This window comes from Heterobasidion irregulare, assembly GCF_000320585.1.
Source record: "Heterobasidion irregulare TC 32-1 unplaced genomic scaffold scaffold_01, whole genome shotgun sequence".
Taxonomy (NCBI): Eukaryota; Fungi; Basidiomycota; class Agaricomycetes; order Russulales; family Bondarzewiaceae; genus Heterobasidion; species Heterobasidion irregulare.
The window spans coordinates 1,805,746-1,826,144 of NW_009258197.1; the positions used below are offsets into that span (position 1 = coordinate 1,805,746).

Sequence of the window (20,399 nt, forward strand, 5' to 3'; positions counted from 1 at the left end):
CTCATTGGCCCTTATCCGCGCACTCGAGACCACAGTCCATGCCAAGACTTCCGATATCTCAAATATCCTCCAATAAAATCTATCAACAACCCCCTCACTCCGAACACAGTTCGATTCTAACCCATCGATCCTCCCGGCGACCGCCGTCCGAAGTCGCCGTGGACGTCCAACAGAATCTTCAACGCGTTGCGCGCCCGCGTCTTCGCGATCTCCTCTGGCCGCGAGGTCAGCGCAGTCTCTACTTCTCTTGGCTGCTCTTTCCACGGGTACTAGGCGCAGAACACGTCCATCAGTCATGGTCCCAACCATCTCTCGAACCAATTAACACTCACTGGCATCAGCTGTTGTGCACGGGGCGCCCGGGCGATGCGCAATGTCAATGCGAGATCAGCCATCGTAGGTCCATCAATAACAACACGGCGGTCCGTACGCACCTTATGCAAATACTCGTACGCGACAAGCGTGAACCCGAATTGGGGGCTGCTCCGGATGATGCGTGCAGGTCCGCCCTTGAATAGTGCCCGGAACCCCTCCTCCCGGTCTACAGGGGCGCAGCCCGATATCAGGCAACTATCAAATGCATAAAAGCTCGCCGCAACAACTCACAGATCTTGACAAATGCGTCCGTCAATCCTTTGTAGTGCGTCTGACCCTTCCGCGCCTCCACCTGCAAACGCGTCTTCACCACGTCTGTCACGCTACCGATTAGTCTCCACGCCCATGGTCCCACGACACGTAGACTTTCGTACCTGCGGGTGTCGTCAAGTATGCCGCAGGCATGCCCCTTTCCATTCGCATCCGCCATCAGTCCCATCAGCAATGTCAGTGGGACACGTGGAGGCGATGCCGATGCTATACTCACGCGATCGCCGCTGCCGACAGAGTCTCCATAAACGACAGATGTTTTCCGTGATAGCCTTCATGAAATACGTCTTTCTTCAGATGCCAGTAGGCAGGGAAGTATATCGCCGAGAACGGTATGTCACGGAGCAGGCAAGCGCTAGCACCCTTGTACAGGCCGACGAGACCAAGCTGGCGCACAATATGCACTGCACCCTTGGCGACGGCACCCTCTGCCTTGGCCGCCTCGCCTTGAATCTGAAGCCTGATTTTGCTAGCGAGGATTGTTAATTCGCGGAACTTCAAAGATCGATCGTGGACTATCTTACACAATTTCAAGTGGGTTCGTAAAGACCTGTTCGGTGTCAGCGCATCTCTCGCTTAGCGGAAGCAAAACAAAACTCACCACTTGGCAGCCTCCAGCAGTCCCGCCTGCAAGGAGCTCCCACGGAAGGGTGATGCTTCCAGTCTCAGGGTCCATGGCACGACCACGTATCAAATCATTGACAGTAAGCTTGATGGCTTTCTCTGGGGCGACACCCTAAAAGAACCAGACTGAGTCTAACTTTACGACGTCGTAATTGATCCCCCTCACAATGAGCTGAGGTCCCAAACCCCGGTAGAAACCTAGGAATCCTTCATTATGGAAGACTTTGCGGACGCAATCCAAACTGTTTTTGTATAAAAGTTGGCCAACGACAGTGCTCCGTTGGTTTTGCATCCTGTTCGACAGTGTCAACATACATTACACCTTGGCGCATAAAGAAAATGGTATACCGAGTCTGGAAACGTTTCAGCGACGAATTTAGGTTAGAGCCATCTCGCCAAGCGAAGATGGATTGTTCGTACCTTGACTGCACAGATACATCAGCAATGAAATCTCACGACCAATAAATGATGCATACCTAAATCTATGGGGTATACGATAGTTGCTCCAAACGCCCCAGCAAACCCTTTATTGAACGATGGTCACTCAAAACGGTTCCAGTCCGTCAAAGTCGAATAGCGATCGCTTACCCCCTTGAACAAAATTATACGCCGATTGAGCAATGTCGTGTACCACGGATGTAACAGACAGGCCGGTAGCAGCAGGATCCTCAGTGGGTTCCCCAGGAGCCTTCCAACGCGGATCAAGCAGCCGAGCAAAGTCGATCAACGCGAGGCGCTGTCCACTGATGCCGCGTCCAGCAAAGTGGAATATGATGGACGCTTCCATCGGCGTGAAGAGGGAGTAGCGCGCACTGGACGAGGCATGATTCAAGAAGTCGGTCTCGCTGATACGTCCGTCCTTCGACTTCGCAGTCGCCTCGCGGAGAACACTACGAACGTGTCAGGCAAACACAAGGCAGCGCCAAAGTGAGTGCTTACCGCTCAACCATGTCCATCTCTGTAATACAGAAACAATTCTTGAACACGTCAGTGATTGGCACTACTGGTGAGTCTGCCCACCTCTAACAACATTATGGAATGCAATAACTTCCGAGTAGGATATACGGCCTCCAGGGGTGAGTGTGGTCAGAGTGGGTAGACGCTCGATGACCTCATCTGAGAGTTTATGCCCAGCAATTTCCTGAAAGAGAAAAAAACACTGCTCAGCGCAAAGCCCAATTCACACCGGAAAAAGATTGTACTAGAATGATTCTCTTGAACTGGTCGGGCTTAATGAAGCCGTCCTGGTTGTCGTCTAGATACTTGAAACCCTGGCGCAGTCGCTCGCCCTGCAGGCCCTTCATTAATTGGGTAAACTCGTTGTCTACAAGACCACATCAGGCACATCTCACAAGAGGACAAAAATCGAAAAGACGCACATCCCAAGACATGTGTTCCGTTCTTCTTGCCGAGGTATAACTTAGCCCAGTCACTGCAAGGAGATCATGACTTGTTTCCCTATGAGATAGAATTTGAAGGCTCACCAGTCGAAGTTGAAAGGGATGGCATCTGGTCCAACGTTGGCCTGAAATACGTTCTTGAGTTCATCAAACGTGATAGTTCCCGAGCTATCGCTGCACCGCCGTGATCGTCATCCGTTCCACACCACGACCAACACCTATATCAACACAACGTTCCTTAGAGATATCGCGAAGACATTACGCACACATCGAAGTACTGGAACGCGATCCAATAATCAGCGTCTGGGCGCTTGAGCAGTGTCTGGAACACGGTGAAGTCGTCCCAGGATACTCGGCCGCGTTTGGAGCCGTCCGCTACACGGAAGAGTACTGCAAACTGCGCGCGTGCGATGCGCGTCAGGTCGCCCGTCGGCGCGATCGCATTGACAAATTGGTCGCGGTCCAGAAACCTGCCCGCAGTGCGGTAGCAACCCCCGGTGCAACGAGGTCAGAAGGCGTGGTGAGGGAGCATCATAACCGGGCGTGAGGTCGTGAGAAGGAAAGGAAGGCGTGACGTTAGCACAGTTCAGGCGTGCATAGAAAGGCAACGTAGAATGACGCACCTCTCTCCGTCGATGACCGTTTTGGCGTTGGCCTCGAAGACTCTTCTCCACCGCTTCAGCTCGCTCTCGGGCGTGCGTACTACGCTCTTGACTGTCTCTAGAGCACGCGAGGCCTTTCTACCTTCGTTCTCCGCATCAGCATATACCCGTTCGAAGATACGGGGAAGCGGGATCATTTTTGAGAGAACTCGGCGTGGGGATCAAGGTTGGTGCAGAGGGTATAAATCTAGAATCCACGCGGGCCGTGGCGGGATAGAGACGTTGTTCAGAGAAGACCGGAGCAAATAAGAGCGAGAGTAGTCTAGCGACGAGGGGGCACTCTATGAGGCAGGGAAAGAGAGTCTAGGGAATGTGGGGAAAGGCAAGTCTACAGCAGAGCAACGAGTGTGCCGATGCGGGGAGCCTGAGGGACGCCGAAATCTCTGTTGTCCGATATTTTGCTTGCCGCGGCTCGTCAAATTGAAATTATGTCAGCAGGTGTGGCGCTTGCGGTTCTCTGGCGCGAAACACCGGCGACAATTTCCGGTGAGAGGTTGTGAGACGTGCTGTTAGAACACGACGTGTCTACATTCATTTTATCGCCTCGCAAACGCCGCTTCTTGCGGCAGGCGGAAGCTGATACAGTACATGTCCTTGCTCGGTGCTACGGAGCGAACAAAGTGCAGCGACATATCCTTACCGAGCGGGTGCCCGAGCTGTTCCTCCACCCGCTTTTGCCCGATGCGATCACCGAAAATACAAATTCAGCATACACTTTTCCAACTAATGGCAGCGGTAGGCACGGCGCGGACGTACCTGTTGGATGTCCCTCCGAGCTGCATCAGTCTCAAGTTCGCGGGTGAAACAATGGCAGTGAACCATCGGCATCGTGTCGTACACTTCCCTGAAGACGCTCTCCTCCGCCTCAGATTCACCAGCCAATATGCCACGAAACGCGTCAACAAAACTGATCGCAGAGTCCGGTAAGTTCATCACGAAATGGCCGACTCGGCTCCGCTGCGGCGCCGCCTCGGCAGGCGGTGAAGATGTGGCTGCGGAGTGGCCTGCCGTCTGCTTTACCCTGGCCCGGCGTTGTTCCTTCACCTTGGACCTCGTAGCTCTCGGCCCCTCGTACGACGGCAGCGGGTTCTCAAGTGCTCGCTTGGCTGCAACGCGAATAAAATCGCGCCCGTCTTCGCAGAACGCTCGCACGTGCTGCTGGACCTGCTCGCGATAGTCACGGCCAGCCACGGATGTCGATATTGACAAGACAGACCTTGTTATCTGCGATATTCTTCTGCAAGTATCTGTAGCTGTTCGGATTTAGATCGTTCGCTAGAACACCGCAGCCTTTTTTCCCCGCGGGAATAGCGAATGGACCGACGCCTGCAAATACGTCTGCAACAACGTCTGACGGCTGGAATAGTTGCACGAGGCGGTCGTGCTCGGTGTGCAACCGCGAATTCCAGTAAACCTGCGTGAAATCAAACGTAAATCGGCAATCGGACTCGTGCTACCGATCAAAGACATCAGCCCGGAAGTGGTCGAAAAGGGAGGGTGAGCGTACATGCTCAACGACGAAATCAGGTTCACCCGCGATGAGCTCCATCTCGAAGAACCGGAACTTTGTGTCAATGGAATCCAGTTTGTTGACGACTGTGCGGATCTTTTTATTCTTCTATTGGATGTTTGTAGCATGAGTAGCGACCGGGTCGCGCGTGAACGAAAACAACCCACATCCATAATAACTTGGCCGATGATGTGTTTGTACGGTAAATATTCGGCATTCAGATTGATATGGGCTGCAAAGAAATTTATCAATCTATATGACAGTTGACTGTAGATGGTAGCAACATCTTCCATACCAAGATGACCAGTGACAGCGAATCCCGTTGGAGAGTCTTCGAGGAGATCTTCGGGGAGGATGGCCTGAAGGATCTCATCTGTCATGCATGAGGATTTGATTTCTAAACCCGAGATTACAGCCGCCATGCACATACCCGCCGTCCAGTAGTCATAATTCAGTTCCAGCTGGTAAGTTGTCAAATCCGCGCTCTGCGCCTGCAAAAACTCCTTGGCATCAGTCGCAAGGTCGACTACCTTGCCGTGTCATTAGTATCATTTGAGCCAATAAATGCGCTGCAGGTAAGGCTTACCTTCATTTTGTATCCTGAGAAGAACGAGTCTGTTCTCATCCGGGTTGGCAGGATCCGCCACGACGCTCCGTACTTTTGGCAGATTCATGATGGATCTGTTTCAATACCAAAAAGTTGGTGAATTCACAGTGGCTTTCCATGATCACATCCACATAACCCCTTGACGGGTGGCGGTAACATGGATACGTCGTTGGTTGAACAGGACTCGGACCTACCCTCTCATAGCTTCAGCCTTCATCACCAACCCTGCTTTCGCCGGTGGGACGCGGACAGCGAGGACAGGAATAGAACGATAGAAGACGGAACGGTCAAGGGATTCTTTCATCCATCGCGCCAGTGGTGGTGCGATATCAAGTGTTACTTTCCGCGGCATATCCAGTACAACCCTAGTCAGTGATATAGACTGCGCAGAGGCAGGTAGGCGAAGTGAAGGCACAAAAGAGAAAAGTCTGAGCATGCAGACTCTACAGAAGGCCACGGCGGCGAAAGCGGAAAGGCAGAGTTTTGACGTGACCTATGTTGTATGACGATGTTTGCCGTTGTCGGTCCACTTGCATACTTTGATCTTGAACCTTCACTTGAGCGGCAACGACAACCCCGTTTAAAAGCAATTCCATCTATATCTATCTATATGTCCTCGGCGAAGCATCGCTGATCGACGATAGAATTTCTTTCAGGCACGAGAATCAAACATAGCGAGTCCAACTTACACCAGTCTTACACCTCTCCTCGTCCTCGATGACATCGCCAGACATCGCCAATAACTCTGTCCTTGCACATGTCGTTGACGTCCACTGTCATCCCGTTGAATCATCCATAGATCCTCGCGTCATGGACACCCTTCCAATCACCATCTGTGCCATGGCCACGACCGCTTCGGACCAGCAGAAGGTGCATGACCTCGCAGAACGCTGGCCTGACAAAGTCATCCCAGCCTTCGGTAAGCATCAGTATCGTATGCAGTGCACGCGCCCATTGTCCATGTGCGGATCCACTCGAAAGTATATAATCAGCAGCATCGCACCTATCACCTCACCTCCACCGCCCATATATCACTGCTATGCTCACCCGATTTTTCAGGCTATCACCCCTGGTTCACACACACGATCGCACTGACCCCTCCATCTTCAACGGAGGACCATTATCGTACACTCTTCTTGCCTCCTTCGGCTCCGCAGTCCGCTCAAGATGCGTTCACGCGCCTCCTTCCCTCCCTTCCGGCCCCTCATATACTTTCAGATCTCCTTGCGACCCTCCGTACGAACCTGACTGCCTTTCCGAATGCCATGCTGGGCGAAGTAGGGATCGACCGTGCTGCCCGGGTCCCCTTCCCAGCCTCATCTGACTCGTCTCCGCAACCATGCTGCACGTCCGACGAAGATTCTGGTGCCGCATCGGAACTAGAGTCATATCACCGCCGCGAGCTATCCCCGTTTATTACGCCACTCTCCCACCAGCTCACCATTTTAGAAGCTCAACTGGCCATTGCCGTTGAGCTGCGCCGAAACACCAGCATCCACAGTGTCAAAGCTCCCCAATTGACACGGGAGCTACTCGACCGCATGGCGAGCACTCATGGCACGGCATGGCGGCGTATCAGCGTCGATTTACATAGTTGTGGGCTCAGTCCCCAAGTATGGATAGAAATTGAGGTACATTCGCCCAGCCTACTTAATATATGATCATCACGTTGATCACTCATATGGACCTTACCTCTATGCAGAAACGTCATCCGAATGTTTTTCTCTCGCTCTCCACTGCGATCAACTCTCGCTCGACGAACCACCGCGCCCTCATCGCTGCCTGCGCTCCTTCCAGGCTCCTTGTTGAGTCGGATTTTTGCAATGTCCGCTTCTGTACCACTCGTACATGGGACATGGTTCGCATTGTCGCAGAGGTCAAATGCTGGCGCATCGAGCAAGACTGGGGCGAGGAGGATGAGAATGCGGACGAAGACAAGTGGGGGGCAGTCCGACGCATGGAGCAAAACTGGCTACGGTTCGTGAAAGGTGGGCATGAACAGGTCGCAAAGGTGTCCCGAAAAAACAGGAAGACAAAATGGGATGAATGGGGAGATTCAGAGACTGAGGACGAAGGTAAGATATAAGATACCGGTCTTCGACATCACAGATTGTACTTTAGATCACATGCAATAGAACTATCCACGGAGTCTCAGACCAAATAGGGGAAAAAACGGTAACACATGTAAGCTACAATATCCAAAGCTGCAAATGCCGAGTCAAATGATGAGACTAGGAGTGTTGCGAAATTGTTCGTACCCGAAACCTTTCCTCGCTGGCTACCAGGCCTACCGGAAGAGATATGTCAACAAGAAGAATATGCATACGCCGATTAGACCGCCAACGATGAATGAGTCGCGTCGCCGTCGCTTGTGTATCATCGAGAGGATATTGTTGATGCCGGGAATCGTATCTAGCAGCCGCAAGGGCAGTACGGGAAATAAACAAAGGGGAAATGGTTAGAGGGAGGACGAAAGAGCAATGAGCATGACGCACTGAGGACGCCGGTCATGCGTGTCTGAATCGAACCTAGCGAGGTTCGCTGTCGCGCGAATTCAGAGCGCGTCTCATATGCTTGCCTGTTAAGACCCGCGCTCAGATAGATGACTGTAGTAGGAGAAGATAAGTGTACTCTAATGTCTCATCGACCATGCGATGCGATGTGTCGATTCGGCCGCGTTCTGCAAGGAGTGAGTCTGCTGCCGAGGACTTGTATGCACTGACAAGGCAAGGCATTAATGTGAGTTATTCGGAACGGGGGAGGAAGCTCAAATATGCACTCAATGTCATTGCGCACGCCTGCCAAGAGGTTCGCTTGATCCAACGCCGTCTGCACATTCGTCTACCCGAGAGACTCAGGACACATCAAATCAAAAGGGACAGAACGCACCTTTGTCCTTCGGAACTCGCGCACGTAGTCCTGATACACGTCACGATGTCGCTGAATAGCTCGTAGCATCGACTGTGATGGAGGATTTTCCTTGTCGCCCGACAACGCTGAGAGCTGGTCGTTCGCTTCGCCGAGCTGCACACCCCACAGTCAGCAAGAAACATACAAATTAAGCGATGAGTATGTACTTTCTCCAACAGCTCTTCCACCTCTGTTTCCATATCTTTCCATCGCGCACTGGACCCGCTGGATTCCACATCTTCCTGCGAACGGGATATTGTCGAGGCGAGCCGAGAGTAAGAGGTAAGCTTCGTATCGAAGAGGGATTCGAGCGTGCGACACTGGCGATGTATTGAGTCGTATGTTGCCATTACTCAGGGTTTATGCGCGAAATGCGAGTCAAAATATTGGATTCAGGCTAGGTAGTGGAAGTGGTGTATCGCAGTGTATCGCAGAATGTGAACTGCTTGCAGTAAGCATTGCCAATTCGAGCGAAGTGGCCAATTTCGCGGCCGATTTCGTCATTGCCCTTTGCCTGCGATCCTCCATGGACATCGACCTCGCCCACCGCCTTTGCGTCCCATCGAGCACAGATGCCAATGACGGAGCGAAAACAGCAATGACGCCGTTCAACGCATCATTTCCACGCCGCCATTCGTATAAAACAACTCAAGGGTCTTCATGTTCCATCATATGAACGTCTTTGCCCGCCCAGTCTCTTCACAAATACGTAGTTTGCCCGTCACAACTTCTGTCATATCTCGACAAATATCTTTCTCGTCCTCGGTGAGAATGCCCTCCAGTAACCCAGACGCGGTCAACGCAGCGGGTCTCAAGCCCGCAGAAAGCAAGTCTCTTTCGGAGCGCTCTGCGAAGCCGCACGAGGAGCGCATTGTGCAGTCCATCAAGGAGCTGTACACTTGCCAGCCGAAGGCAGTATGTCTCCCGCTCCTTCTCGAATTCATGCGACTGATGCATAGACAGAGCACGTATGAGATTTATACCTCCGATGCGGTCTTTCATGATCCTGTTGGCATCGCACAAGGAGTTGACTCTATCCGTGCCCAGTTCGACGCACTTCCGAAGGTCTGTCAATCTCGTAGTCAAGAAGAATAGTATTCAACGCTATCTAGTAGCTCTTTCCCCGGGCAGACATAAATAAATTCCGCATCCTCTCTGGCCCACCTTCTGGACCTCCAAACACCATGCTCATTGATCAAGATGTTGCGTACTTCCGTGATGTCAACGCATCATCTTCATTTAAGGTGTGTTATTGCGCTGCCCTCAAGGGGAATATGGCATTGACCTCTTGATTTTTGTCGCGCAGACAGTAAATTCGCTCCTGACCTTGCGAATGAATGATGCGCACAAAGTGATTAGTCACTCGGAGGAGTGGGACCACAAGCACGAAACGACATCTGAGGATGGGTTTATTGGTATGCTGAACGAACAGCGCAAAAGGGCGACGGCGGGTCTTACAAACTTCTTCATGGGTAAAGACGGCGGTGACGGGAAAGAAAGCGGAAAAATGTAAATGAAGCGTCTAACCTATGGCCGCTTTCGTCAAGGATACGTCGGCATAGTAGAGAGCATTTGGTACCTAACTGTAAATCAGGTTATACCAGGTGCAATTTGGTAATTTCGATAGACATTTTCATATCATTTGGAATTCGAGCAGCAAAAGAAATGAGCACACGTATAAATCTGCACCACCCTTTCGGCCAATCAGGTATCGTTTTTCTCTCATAGAGTTAATCAGCCGAACGCAAACCAACTCTTCGCAGTCTGCTGCGCAGCCAACCGTTTTGCCTTGAAAGATCGTTTGACATATATCATGCGGTTGACCATGAAACAAAGCATCACTCACCTGAGCAACCATACTCTTGCTACCCTGCTCCAACGAGTTGAAGCTCTCCTCCAGGCCTTGGAGCATCTCTCTGGAAATCAAGAGTCAGACAAAGTGATGGTGGTGGGTGCAAAGATTGGGAAATAGACTAACCCTCTCTCAGCAACGGCGGCGTGGAGCCGGTCGTATAGGCTACTCTGCGTGCGCGACGCTTCCGCAGCGGTGGAACCGGCCGGGTTACTCTCCCAGTCTGCATATTTTGATTTTCCAGCAGCGGGCGCCGCGGGTTTCAAGGGGATGGGACGGTCCGGTCCAGCCACTATTTTGTGCCCGAAAGACGGAGAAGAAAAAGATGGTGGCGTGATCAGTTCTTCTCGTCGGATAGAGCGAAAGTAACATGGGGCATACACAGGGCATCAATCTGATCTCCACTGACGCTGCCTTGTCCGACGAGTCCGCCAAACCATGAGCTAGCGGTGCTGAGCAACCCCGCTGGGCCAATACTGACGGGTTGCGGTTGCGGTGGGACTGTTCTAGTTGTGCCATCTGCGCGTTCAGTCAGGGCTACGAGGGGCGTGTGGTACCCGCGTCGCACATCGAAGAGCGTGTGCAGATGAGCACGGCGGATTGGCGCTGACTGTGATCCAAGCGGGGAGAGAGTGAAGAAGTCGCCGCTGGCATCTGCGGAAGGTGATCTGCAGGAAGGAGAACTCAAGAGACAAGTATGGAAAGTTGAGCAAAATGCACATACAGAGGGGAAGTCGTCGGGAGCGGTATGGTATGCATTAATTCTAGGGCCGGAAGAGAATACACAAGGGCGTCGTGCCTATCGGTAAATGCTACTAGAGCGTATGATCCTGCGGAATTGATCGTCAAAACAATTTCTACGGCTTTGTGGATCGCAAAGCTTACCGTTGCGCTCTACAATTTGCACTGCATTCACCGAACCGACTTTGCTACCCCATTCGGCTCTCGCCACCCGCTCTTCACCCAGATCGGCGAAGGACCTGACTCCCTTCTCACCAGCCACGATCAAGAAGCACCGCGGCCCCTCCTCCCCCTCGACATGTTTCCTATCAGCTCCCATGCCCATGTTACCGGACTGACGTTCCAGAGATATGGCGAGACGATTGCGATCTGCCCTGCAACTAGCACCAGTGTGTGCATCCAACACGAATATTCCCATCGGTAGCGTGTTGGCCAAAGTCTCAGTTTCGTGGGCTACTGCAGAGACAACCCAAGGGCCAGATTGGGAACGGGCGAGGGTGAAAATGTTGGTGAGTCCCGAGGCGCGTACAGCGACGAGACGGAGACGGGGTATTTCATCTAGATTGACGTTTAGCGAGGCGAATATCCGGCTAGGCTTGTGTGTTACCTATTTGGAGGCTGCAGATAGTCCAGCTCAAAGCTGTGATAGCATCTGCTTCGGGAGCTTTGTGAAGAGGGACAAGACTATGCCTTTTGGACTTCCTCTGTTGCTCGCTGGAGATGTGATAGACAATGTTCGGACCGCGCATATCCACAATGGACAAGGAGCCATCGATGTAAGCGACTGCCAGAAAGCCTAGAAATACCGATCGATGCTTTGCATTGCGATAGGTAGAGAGAGATGCTCACCTATGTCAGACATTGCGCAGGCACTTGTTTGCACCGTAGAATTCATCATGAAAAAGGGCTTGTACCGTAAACCTTGCTTTACTGGAATATGTTCCAAGAGCACGAGCTGTTCATCCGGCAACTTTCGATTAATAACATCGCCATCAACCCCATCCCTGAGCCTGTATACTATGACTTCACCGCTAGTGAGGATAGCTGCAACTTCCAAAGCCTCATTGGTGAATCGCACGTCTTCTAACCGTGCTCGACTGACTAGATTTGGGGGGATTCGAGAAGTGATTGTAGGAGATGCCAGTACCGTCAACAAATCTATGGTGAGAGCAGGAAGGGGGTTAGGAAACGAAGAAGTCAAGGGAGCGTTTCCATTTGAAATTTGAAGTTGTACAGAGACATCAAGGAAACGGATGGACAAGTCATTGTGTCGTGTCACCAGGATGCGATGAGGTTCATACTAGATATATCAGGTGCAGTTAACTCAACGGCCACTAACTCAGCAGGAGAGAACTGTGCACCTTCGCTAATTTTATATTACTCTGTACACTTTCTGCTGGGACGGCGACACCCCCTTCCAGTTTCAACGCGCGGTGGGAGAGTTCAGTACCACTCTCGATAAGCTGATCGTATGCCACCCTGTCTAGGAGTACAAGGGCTCCACTAATCAAACCATCCGAACCAGTCCACAAAGTCGTTGGTAGAGTTAACTTGTGAGGCTCATGGCTGGTTTGCATCGACTGAAGAGTCGCGGCCAGATTGGTATCCAACGCGTCTTCTGGGTTTTCTGATTGTATAGCCCGCGAAGGACCTCCAGATTCTTCAGCAGCTTCCAGAAAGCCGGGAGGCGGATATTCATATGCTTCAATTGTCCTCGTCTGTTTCTCACCTTCTGAGAGAAGTAGTACGGCAACTGGATCCCAAGCACCTGAGAAGTGAGGACTGTCGCGGGGTATGAGTAAGAAATCTTGCGTTATTCCTGAAGTCGCGTAGAAGTAGGCATCCAAAGGATCGATAGATTGTCGGATAGCTTTGCGGAAGAATGGATGTAGCCCTGTTGTAGCAACAGAACTGGCAGGGGCATCCGGTGGATTAAACCGTGGAAGCCAAAGGACGTTGATACCGGAGGGATCACCATTGAACTGACCGCCAAGCACGGCCAAAGAGGTTTCTCCTCCTCGTGGATCGGATGGATTGGGAGATCCACTCCATGAAAGCTTGAAGATCGGTTCGCGAAGGCTGCGCTGTTGACCATCCATCATCGGTCTATGATATTTTGGGAGTATCTCCTCTAGTTTATGCCCATCAACAACATGGATGTCCAGGTCGTCCAGTGTCCGGACAAGCAAAGGTTGATCCTCATCTTCGACTGCCCAGAATGCGAACGATCCGTCGATATGACCTACCACAAAGAAGTGTCCAGCAGGATGAATAGCCAATGAAGTGACCGTCGGACGGCGGTGGGCCAAGAGATCCTACATACTAATATCTATCACTAGGGTCAAGATATCACAAAATTCACCCACTGGACTAGTGTAACCTCCACCCCCTGGTGCCCCAGGAGGTAATACGAGTTCGTAGGCACGTAGGCTATTGCGTTCTTTCTTTGAATCGTGATGTTAAGGTGTGAAGACTCAAGAGTGCGTGTTGAGATTAGTACCGACCAGATCGGTCAAAATCACGCCGCCTAAAAGATGAAACCCATTTTGCCATAAGTTGGAACCGCCCACCACTATCAAATCCCTGCGTACCTGCATATGCGATGAAGAGGAGATTGAGGTTTCGAGGGTGTATGACAATATCAACGGGTATTCGTCTAGACGAGATCTGTCCGTCATTGTCAACAGTGATAATGTCGAGGAAGACACTGACGATGCTGCATCAAAATCGCCAACTATTCCAGAAGCAAACATCTTCTTTTCATACAGCTCCCAAGCGTTGGGTATGGTATATGAAGATTGGCGGCGACACAGAAGATCGTAGGTCTTGATCTCGCCAGAGTCCAGCCCGACATATACCTGCAGAGCAACAGCTCAGAGGCTTTGGCGAGGTATGAGCATAGAATGTAAAACAAACGTGGGTGTGCGAGGGAGAGAGTGCAATGCAGCTTCAAAGAACATACTTGAGTGATGCCGGCTACGATTATAATGAGGTAGACGGACTTTACGGGTGACTTGAAACTGGTGGTAACTTCCAATTTCATGTTTCCGATGGACGTTAGGTCCCATAAATAGAGCTTGTTGTTATCATCTGAGGCCTCCGTATTAGTACGTTCATATTTATCCTGTATTGTAGCCCACCAATACAAATAAGCTTGAGAAGGTTCGTTGCAAATTGGATGAATCTAATGGAACTAGTGTCGGGCAGCTTCAAGATCGATTCCACCGCAGGGGAACCCAAAATCCGTACTGTACCAGCAGTACATCCTAGGAAACATGCGTTGCTGATTGGTCTGAGAGTATGAGGCGGTAGACGTACCAATGGCCAATAAACTCGAGACGGGATCTATTGCAAACGCGGTGATGTCTAGATGGTACTCCAAAGTCTTCAACGTTCCTACAACCCAGTCTTCTTTGTCTCTCAATTCAAGCGAGAAATCATTGCGGCCAGTCCGACCAAAGTTCTTGAGAGAGAACATGATGGGTGTGACAAGTCGCTTATATGTGCTTTTGTGTACTGGATTCGAGCATGGACAGACTTAAGTCGGAGTGTGGAACGGTGAGGCGATTATTTGAGTATTTGAAATACAGGACCGGGGGGTTGCGGCAAGAGTTTCTTCGAATCTTCAGCTGAGGCGCTTCATTTCGGATAAATATCATGTTGAAATCGTCAGGAATTCTTGTTATGGAACATGTAAGAAAAGCATAGTGGAGTCTCCTGGAGAACTCGCTGGTGAATGTCAGCTAGAGCGGCTTCCATCATGGAATATTCCTGCAGTGCATGCGGTAAACATCGAAAGTAGAAGCCATGGAGCGATGTTAGAGATATAGTACATGGTCTGAATAAACATACGAAGAACCTATTGATACAATGTGAAAATGTCATGATCCGAGCCCTTGCACACCAATCACGTGTCACGATGCGTGTCCACCAGTGGCTCTCTCAAAAACGCCAGGCCGCGACAGTCGTGGTTGTGAATTGAGGCTCGAAGATGATTGACCTGAGGAAACACCTCTGATTCTTCCTAACCAACCACGCTTAGCGGCCTTCAGTTCAATACGCGATGATGTCCGCGGACTGTTCGTGACATCCAAAATAGCAGGATCGCTCATTCTCACAGGAGACCCATGAGTGAGAGTTGTCATCGGGCGGGCGGTGGTGTTGCGAATAGGCGTAAATCCAGTGCGCAAATTCTTTCGCATACGAGGTGTGGCACTATCGATGCCGCGCGACTGGTCCAAAGCGCCATCGACAGTGAAACCCTGCACAGGTGCATACTCGTCTGGATCGTCCGGTGCCGATCTCTTCTTCCCAATTGACGAAGTCGTTTGGAGGGGACCGGAGAAATCGGGTTGAGGTATGGAATTCATTGGCCCCGGAGTTCTCGTCTGGAATATTGGGGGGTTCAATCTCTCAGGAGTTCTGGACTGAAAGGCTGAATGACCAGCACGACTCTCGGGCGTCTTCGCTCGAAACACCGGTGGTCGACTGTCAGGAGTCTTTGGTCTAGGTAAGACGGATGGTCCCGGTGGCATACGCGAACGCGATCGGGGGGTAGAAGAGGATTGGGACAGGACAGGCTGTGAAACATGAGAGGCAGCTACGGCGGTGGTGACCGGCATTGATGAGGCGGAATGGGGCTGGCGGGAAGGCGCTGAAGGCTGCAGCTTTTGTGGAGGCAGTGCAGAAGAGGCATCTTTAATGGCAGCCAACTTGTTTTGCAGACTCTGAACTTTTCGAGCCAGATTTTCCATCTTCGCCGTCATTTTCTTCTTCTCCTTGAGGAGTCTGTGGAGCGTGGGGTTATTAAAATAGATTATGAATGAAGTAACACTTACTCAATAAATCGATCATCATTCTCCTCGATTTCTTGAGTTTTGCTTCGCATCAGATCGTCCATCATCTGCACTTTCTCATTGAGCTCCGTAATGATATCTCCCTGCTTAGGATGGGTCCGAAGGATATCAAGTTCACGACGCAAAGAGGATACCGCATGCTCATGCTGGCCCGACTTCAAGGAAAGCTCCATCTGCGCCGACTTGCAGGCTTGTTCCGAACGAGCGTGGTCCGCACGAAGACGACTCAAATCCGCCTTCAACGAGTTTATCTCATTCTCGCTACAACAGACGCACTGAGATGATGGACTATGACAAAAATAGATTAATGCTTACCCGTCCCTGACTTGCTTCTCCAAGAATTTCTGCATGGAGAGCCCACGCTGCATCGCGGCTTCCAAACCAGTTGCTTCTTGCTCAAGACTTAGCTTTTCTTTCTCTAAGGATCGGAGGAAAGTGTCAGTCTCTATTGCCTTGCTCTGCAAGGTAGCAATAGTTTCGCGAAGGTCGGCTTCGACGGTCCGAAGAACCTCGTACTGCTCCCGGACAGTTCGACATTCGGCATTGGATGCATTCCGATCTGCCATCTCCACTTTCAATCTAGTTTGTAAATCAGCGGCTTCACTCTGACTGAATTGAAGGCGCTCCTGAAGTTCGACAAGCTCCTGCGCATGGCGTGACTTGACCCTATCGGCTTCCTGCTCCAGTATCTGAGTGGCAGCTGATGCTTTCGACAGCTTCGCTTCCAAGTCCGCTTGGGAGAGGCGTGCCTCGTCAATAGTGCGGTGGTGAGAGGCCTCCAACTCATCTTTCATCCGTGTAGCATCCTGAAGGTCTCGAGCTGCTTGATCCAGTTGACTGCGGAGATTCTGTAATTCATCCCTGTGAGTTGTTCGAATAGCTTCAAGCTGGTCAACCAATTGCTGATCGACTACGTGTTGTTCGTGAGACCTTTGCAGTTGCCCTTCAAGCTCCTTCCTAGACTGCACGACTTCCTCTAGAGAAGCCTTCTGTGCCTCGATTGCCTCAGCATGAGCAAGCTGGATTTCCTGTAGTTCAGTAGTAGCTTGAGTAAGACGATTATGAAGTTGCTTGGTTTCCTCTTCAAACGAGGTCCGCAGCTGCTCTAGCTCTTGTTGAACCTGGGCACTTGCTCGCATTCGCTCCATGTGTTCCCCAACAACAGACTGCAGCTCTGCTTGAGAGGTCTCCAATGCCTGCTCGAGCTCAGCGTTAGAATGCTGGAGTTGTTCGAGCTTTTCCTGGAGTTCAAGGGCTTTGACCTCATTCTCCTGAGATTGTTGCGAGCGGACGGACTCCAATTGCTTCCGAAGAGACTCGATTTCCGTGACCCTGATGGCGAGTTCGCCTTGCACCACTCTAAACTGGTCCTTCAAACCCGTCTGGAGGGCCAGCTGGGTGGCGAGGAAGCGTTCTTTCCGGCGAAGTTCCAGTTGAGAAACGGCAAGAGCAATTGTGGCTTGACGGCTCCTCTCATCGCTGAGTCCACACTCGTTCCTGGCAGCTTCTAGTTTGTATTGATTATCATCCCATAGGGCCGTGACCGTCTCCTCTTGGTTAGCGATATGATCGAGGAGGCCAGTATTTGCTGTGTGGGTCTCGTACAGTGTTGACCGAAGATCATAGATCTCGACTCTCGATTGGGATACGACCCCTGCCCATAGACCGATCAAGGTCATAGTCTCCGTTTCGCGCTGCTCATCCAGTCGTTCGAGCCGAGCCTCGAAGGTCTCCAATTCTTCCTCGAGATCTTCTACCCTCCTCAAGGCCACGTCCCGCGCCTCCCTGGCCTCCGCACAATCCTCGACCATGCTCTTTTTCTCTGTAATCACGGTCTCTAGTTCTTGTGTCATCTCCGCGATTCGATCCTCCTGCAACGTTAAGTTCACTTCCAATCGCTTGATGTCGTGCTGCTGGAGCCCAATCAGCTCAGTACGCCGCAGGACACGGTCCTCCAGCTCCTCAATCTGCGACTTCAGCGTCCGCGTAACCTCACCGGACGACATAGCCGACAATTGCAGAGTTTGCAGATTGCTATAACGCCTCTGGGCCTCCGCTAAATCCTCTTGAGCTGCAACAAGGTCCATCTCCAGATTGTTGACCTGCAACCCAAGCGAATCGCGTTCCGACTCCAAGCTTTCGTACACTCTAGCATACTCCGATAACTGCTCTTCTGCTTGTTGCAGGTCGGTCTCAGTTTGTGCGTGTCCCGCCTTCAGCTCGTTGATCTGGGATTGGAGAAGTGAAACTCGGGCTATGAGTTCGTCTCGCCGATACTCCGTGTTGTGAAGATCCTGCAGGCAAGCCTCGAGGCGTGAATGTGTTTGATTCAACGTTTCGTCGAGTTCAACGATGATACGTTGTTGATCTTCATTGGCAGAAGTAGCGTCGTCTAGTTGAAGATGCAACAAATCCATTTCAGCACGACTACGCTCCAGCTCCTCGTAGGCGTCCCTATCTTGATCCTCAAGGCGCGACTGTAGATGGCCAACCATGATGAGTGAGGCTGTTGTTTTGAGCTCGAGGAGTGGTTTTCGAACAGGTTGTGCCTGCCCGTGAGACGCTTTCGAAAGTTGTTCTCGAAGAGCGTTAATTTCGACGTGAAGTTGTTCGATTGTGTCTGTCGAGTGGACACCTGCAAGAGTTGCTGCCAATTTTTCCTCCATGGCTTGGATGGTAAACTTGGATTCAGCTTGCAGATATTCGAGATCGCGGCGCAACCCATCCCGCTCGCCTCTCAGACGATCAATGGCCGAGAGCAATTTCTCCACAGCAGCATCATCAGGAGGAGGGACTGAGGGTGTACGTGCACGTGCGAGCTCTGCTGGATGATGAAGCGGGGTGGAGTGCAAAGGGAATGTGGGGCCATCATCGGCGGAAAGCAGTCCTTCATCGAATGTAGTGCTCCCAGGACGCTTGATGAACTCTTCCGCAAGGTTATTTTGCTGCTCGGAGCGTGCCTGTGCGAGCTGAGAACGAAGTTCTCTGATGATTTGAGTCGGTAAGAGGCATTCGTGCAGCTGAGTTTGGAACACACCTCTCCTGAGAATCCAAAAAGTCGATACGAAAGTCTTTTTCCTGCAAGGCCCTAGTCAGATTCTCAACCTGCACTCGGGTACAGTCCAAGAGATCCAGTGCCTCCTCTTTCTCCCTCACGAGCTCCGAAGCTCGCTCCTCGCCCGCCTTGGTCTTGACCATCTCCAACGCCAACTTCTTCTCAGCTCTTTGTAAAGCATCTTGCATGGTCTTCATGTTTCCGCTCTTTTGCACCAATTTCTCCATGGCTAGGACCTTTGCCTCTTCCTCCTCGATCCTCTGAATAAGTTCCTCTTCCCTCTCCCTTCCAAGACCACCATCTCCTTGCTGAGCTCGCAACTGCTCCGCCTCCTCTTCTTTCTCTGCCAAGTGCTCCTTCAACGTGCTGACCTCCTCCAACATCTTCCTCTCCAGCGCGGACTTCTCGTTCTCCGCCCTGATAAGGTCCGTCTGCATCCGTCCGCACTTCTCCTTCGCAGCCTGGAGGTCCGACTCGTGAGTGGTAGATAGAGATCGCGCCTCGTTCAATTCCCGTTCCAGATTCTTGATCCTCACGTCCGAGAAGTCAGAGGATCTTGGTCGACCGGCGCGACTCTTGGCGGGCGTGGCAGAGGATATGATCTGCTGAAGATTGGCTTCAAGTTCCTGCACGCGGTTTTCAAGCCGAGTTTTGTCGCGCTGGAGGGAGGCCACAACGGAACTATGATCACTTTCCCGCCCTGCAAGAGTTTCAATGGTCTCTTGAAGGTTTCTAGCTATCAGTTCCTCTGCTTTGATCTTCTCAGAGGCAGCACTGAGTGCCGTCTCTGCGTTCTGTCGAAAGAGCTTCTCCTTCTCGTAGACTGCTTCACTTTGCGTTAGTCGCTGCTCAAGGTTCAGTGCTCGGTCGGCTTCAGTGCGTAACTAGAAAGTTCGTGGCATTTGTAGTTGTAACCTTCCACCAGTCAGCAAGCATAGGACAGCATATACTCACCTTCTGATGGGTATCGCTCAGTGCAGCCTTTGTTTCCTCAAAGCTCTCCTTGATCTTCAATAGTTGACTCTCTATATGAGAGTACCGGATATCTTTGTCGAGAGCACTCAATGAAGTGATCAATCGAGGGCGATGACTTTCGATAGAGTCCGTACCTTGATTAGCTATTTGTTTCTTCAGAGCAACGACCTCGCCCTCCTTAGGATCCGGCCCGACATTCCAGTGAGACATTATGAGAGATGATGTACAGCCGTGATGGCCTCGCGGATGAGGGAGAGGGGAGAAGGAGTTGACGTCGACGCTCCAGGGCTCCCAGCACAGAGGAGGCAAACCATGTTTTAACGGCACGTGATCGCGTTTAAGGATCAACGATCTTTCCACCACAGCAAGTTTGTCTGGTCTGACTCTGTCTGACTCCATCGACAACTCATAGGTAAGATACCGACGACTGCCACAGCCAGCGCACAAAACACATGAGATACTTTTGTTTTGTCCTTCAATCGAGTCCCCAATATTGAGTTGTATTGCAGCGCCCCAATATAGCGTTTGCGTCTTCGTACGGTCACGAATAAGTTAGTGTACA

The 20,399-nt window shown here is 51.4% G+C and overlaps 7 protein-coding genes across 7 annotated transcripts; 2 read left to right on the plus strand and 5 right to left on the minus strand.

The window, feature by feature from the left end:
- Positions 1-34: 34 nt before the first annotated feature.
- On the minus strand, positions 35-3,664 carry HETIRDRAFT_145325 (mitochondrial carrier protein). The gene is made up of 19 exons (XM_009542763.1): positions 3,293-3,664; positions 2,936-3,139; positions 2,754-2,843; positions 2,649-2,701; positions 2,472-2,593; positions 2,290-2,410; positions 2,209-2,227; positions 1,858-2,159; positions 1,746-1,793; positions 1,690-1,694; positions 1,618-1,622; positions 1,436-1,562; positions 1,247-1,381; positions 1,170-1,195; positions 863-1,114; positions 750-784; positions 607-690; positions 435-541; positions 35-269 (listed from the first exon to the last, which is right to left on the minus strand). The coding sequence occupies exons 1-19, from the start codon at positions 3,466-3,468 to the stop codon at positions 117-119; spliced, it is 2,064 nt and encodes a 687-aa protein (XP_009541058.1). The 5' UTR covers positions 3,469-3,664; the 3' UTR covers positions 35-116.
- Positions 3,665-3,843: 179 nt separating this feature from the next.
- HETIRDRAFT_153770 (uncharacterized protein) lies at positions 3,844-5,800 on the minus strand (the record flags this gene model as incomplete). Its single annotated transcript, XM_009542764.1, has 9 exons — positions 3,844-4,002; positions 4,088-4,495; positions 4,548-4,784; positions 4,839-4,949; positions 5,009-5,073; positions 5,137-5,214; positions 5,272-5,367; positions 5,428-5,522; positions 5,643-5,800. 9 exons carry the CDS (start codon positions 5,798-5,800, stop codon positions 3,868-3,870), a joined length of 1,383 nt encoding a protein of 460 aa, XP_009541059.1. The 3' UTR covers positions 3,844-3,867.
- Positions 5,801-6,165: 365 nt separating this feature from the next.
- On the plus strand, positions 6,166-7,534 carry HETIRDRAFT_307465 (uncharacterized protein; the record flags this gene model as incomplete). The annotated part of the gene is made up of 3 exons (XM_009542765.1): positions 6,166-6,367; positions 6,508-7,079; positions 7,151-7,534. 3 exons carry the CDS (start codon positions 6,166-6,168, stop codon positions 7,532-7,534), a joined length of 1,158 nt encoding a protein of 385 aa, XP_009541060.1.
- A 201-nt stretch (positions 7,535-7,735) lies between these two features.
- On the minus strand, positions 7,736-8,708 carry HETIRDRAFT_306261 (uncharacterized protein; the record flags this gene model as incomplete). The annotated part of the gene is made up of 6 exons (XM_009542766.1): positions 7,736-7,860; positions 7,944-8,026; positions 8,080-8,166; positions 8,228-8,289; positions 8,338-8,472; positions 8,526-8,708. 6 exons carry the CDS (start codon positions 8,706-8,708, stop codon positions 7,736-7,738), a joined length of 675 nt encoding a protein of 224 aa, XP_009541061.1.
- Positions 8,709-9,129: 421 nt separating this feature from the next.
- On the plus strand, positions 9,130-9,871 carry HETIRDRAFT_413465 (uncharacterized protein; the record flags this gene model as incomplete). The annotated part of the gene is made up of 4 exons (XM_009542767.1): positions 9,130-9,273; positions 9,322-9,423; positions 9,474-9,602; positions 9,665-9,871. The coding sequence occupies 4 exons, from the start codon at positions 9,130-9,132 to the stop codon at positions 9,869-9,871; spliced, it is 582 nt and encodes a 193-aa protein (XP_009541062.1).
- HETIRDRAFT_153773 (uncharacterized protein) lies at positions 9,732-14,429 on the minus strand (the record flags this gene model as incomplete). The annotated part of the gene is made up of 16 exons (XM_009542768.1): positions 9,732-10,146; positions 10,205-10,274; positions 10,337-10,502; positions 10,592-10,878; positions 10,935-11,040; positions 11,096-11,509; positions 11,559-11,747; positions 11,801-12,251; positions 12,313-13,266; positions 13,318-13,395; positions 13,456-13,478; positions 13,543-13,607; positions 13,664-13,823; positions 13,868-14,041; positions 14,092-14,217; positions 14,270-14,429. The coding sequence occupies 16 exons, from the start codon at positions 14,427-14,429 to the stop codon at positions 10,093-10,095; spliced, it is 3,477 nt and encodes a 1,158-aa protein (XP_009541063.1). The 3' UTR covers positions 9,732-10,092.
- Positions 14,430-14,744: 315 nt separating this feature from the next.
- HETIRDRAFT_431573 (uncharacterized protein) lies at positions 14,745-20,047 on the minus strand (the record flags this gene model as incomplete). The annotated part of the gene is made up of 5 exons (XM_009542769.1): positions 14,745-15,739; positions 15,790-16,068; positions 16,123-18,792; positions 18,845-19,746; positions 19,817-20,047. The coding sequence occupies 5 exons, from the start codon at positions 20,045-20,047 to the stop codon at positions 14,866-14,868; spliced, it is 4,956 nt and encodes a 1,651-aa protein (XP_009541064.1). The 3' UTR covers positions 14,745-14,865.
- Between the last annotated feature and the right edge of the window lie 352 nt (positions 20,048-20,399).

What these genes read in the sequence shown, in the direction of transcription:
- HETIRDRAFT_145325 (XM_009542763.1), bottom strand. Translation starts at nt 3,468, where the DNA reads ATGATCCCGCTTCCCCGTATCTTCGAACGGGTATATGCTGATGCGGAG. An exon ending in ACGGTCATCGACGGAGAGAG is followed by an intron (nt 3,140 to 3,292) that starts GTGCGTCATTCT and finishes CACTGCGGGCAG; the next exon opens with GTTTCTGGACCGCGACCAAT. An exon ending in ATACTTGACGACACCCGCAG is followed by an intron (nt 691 to 749) that starts GTACGAAAGTCT and finishes GTAGCGTGACAG; the next exon opens with ACGTGGTGAAGACGCGTTTG.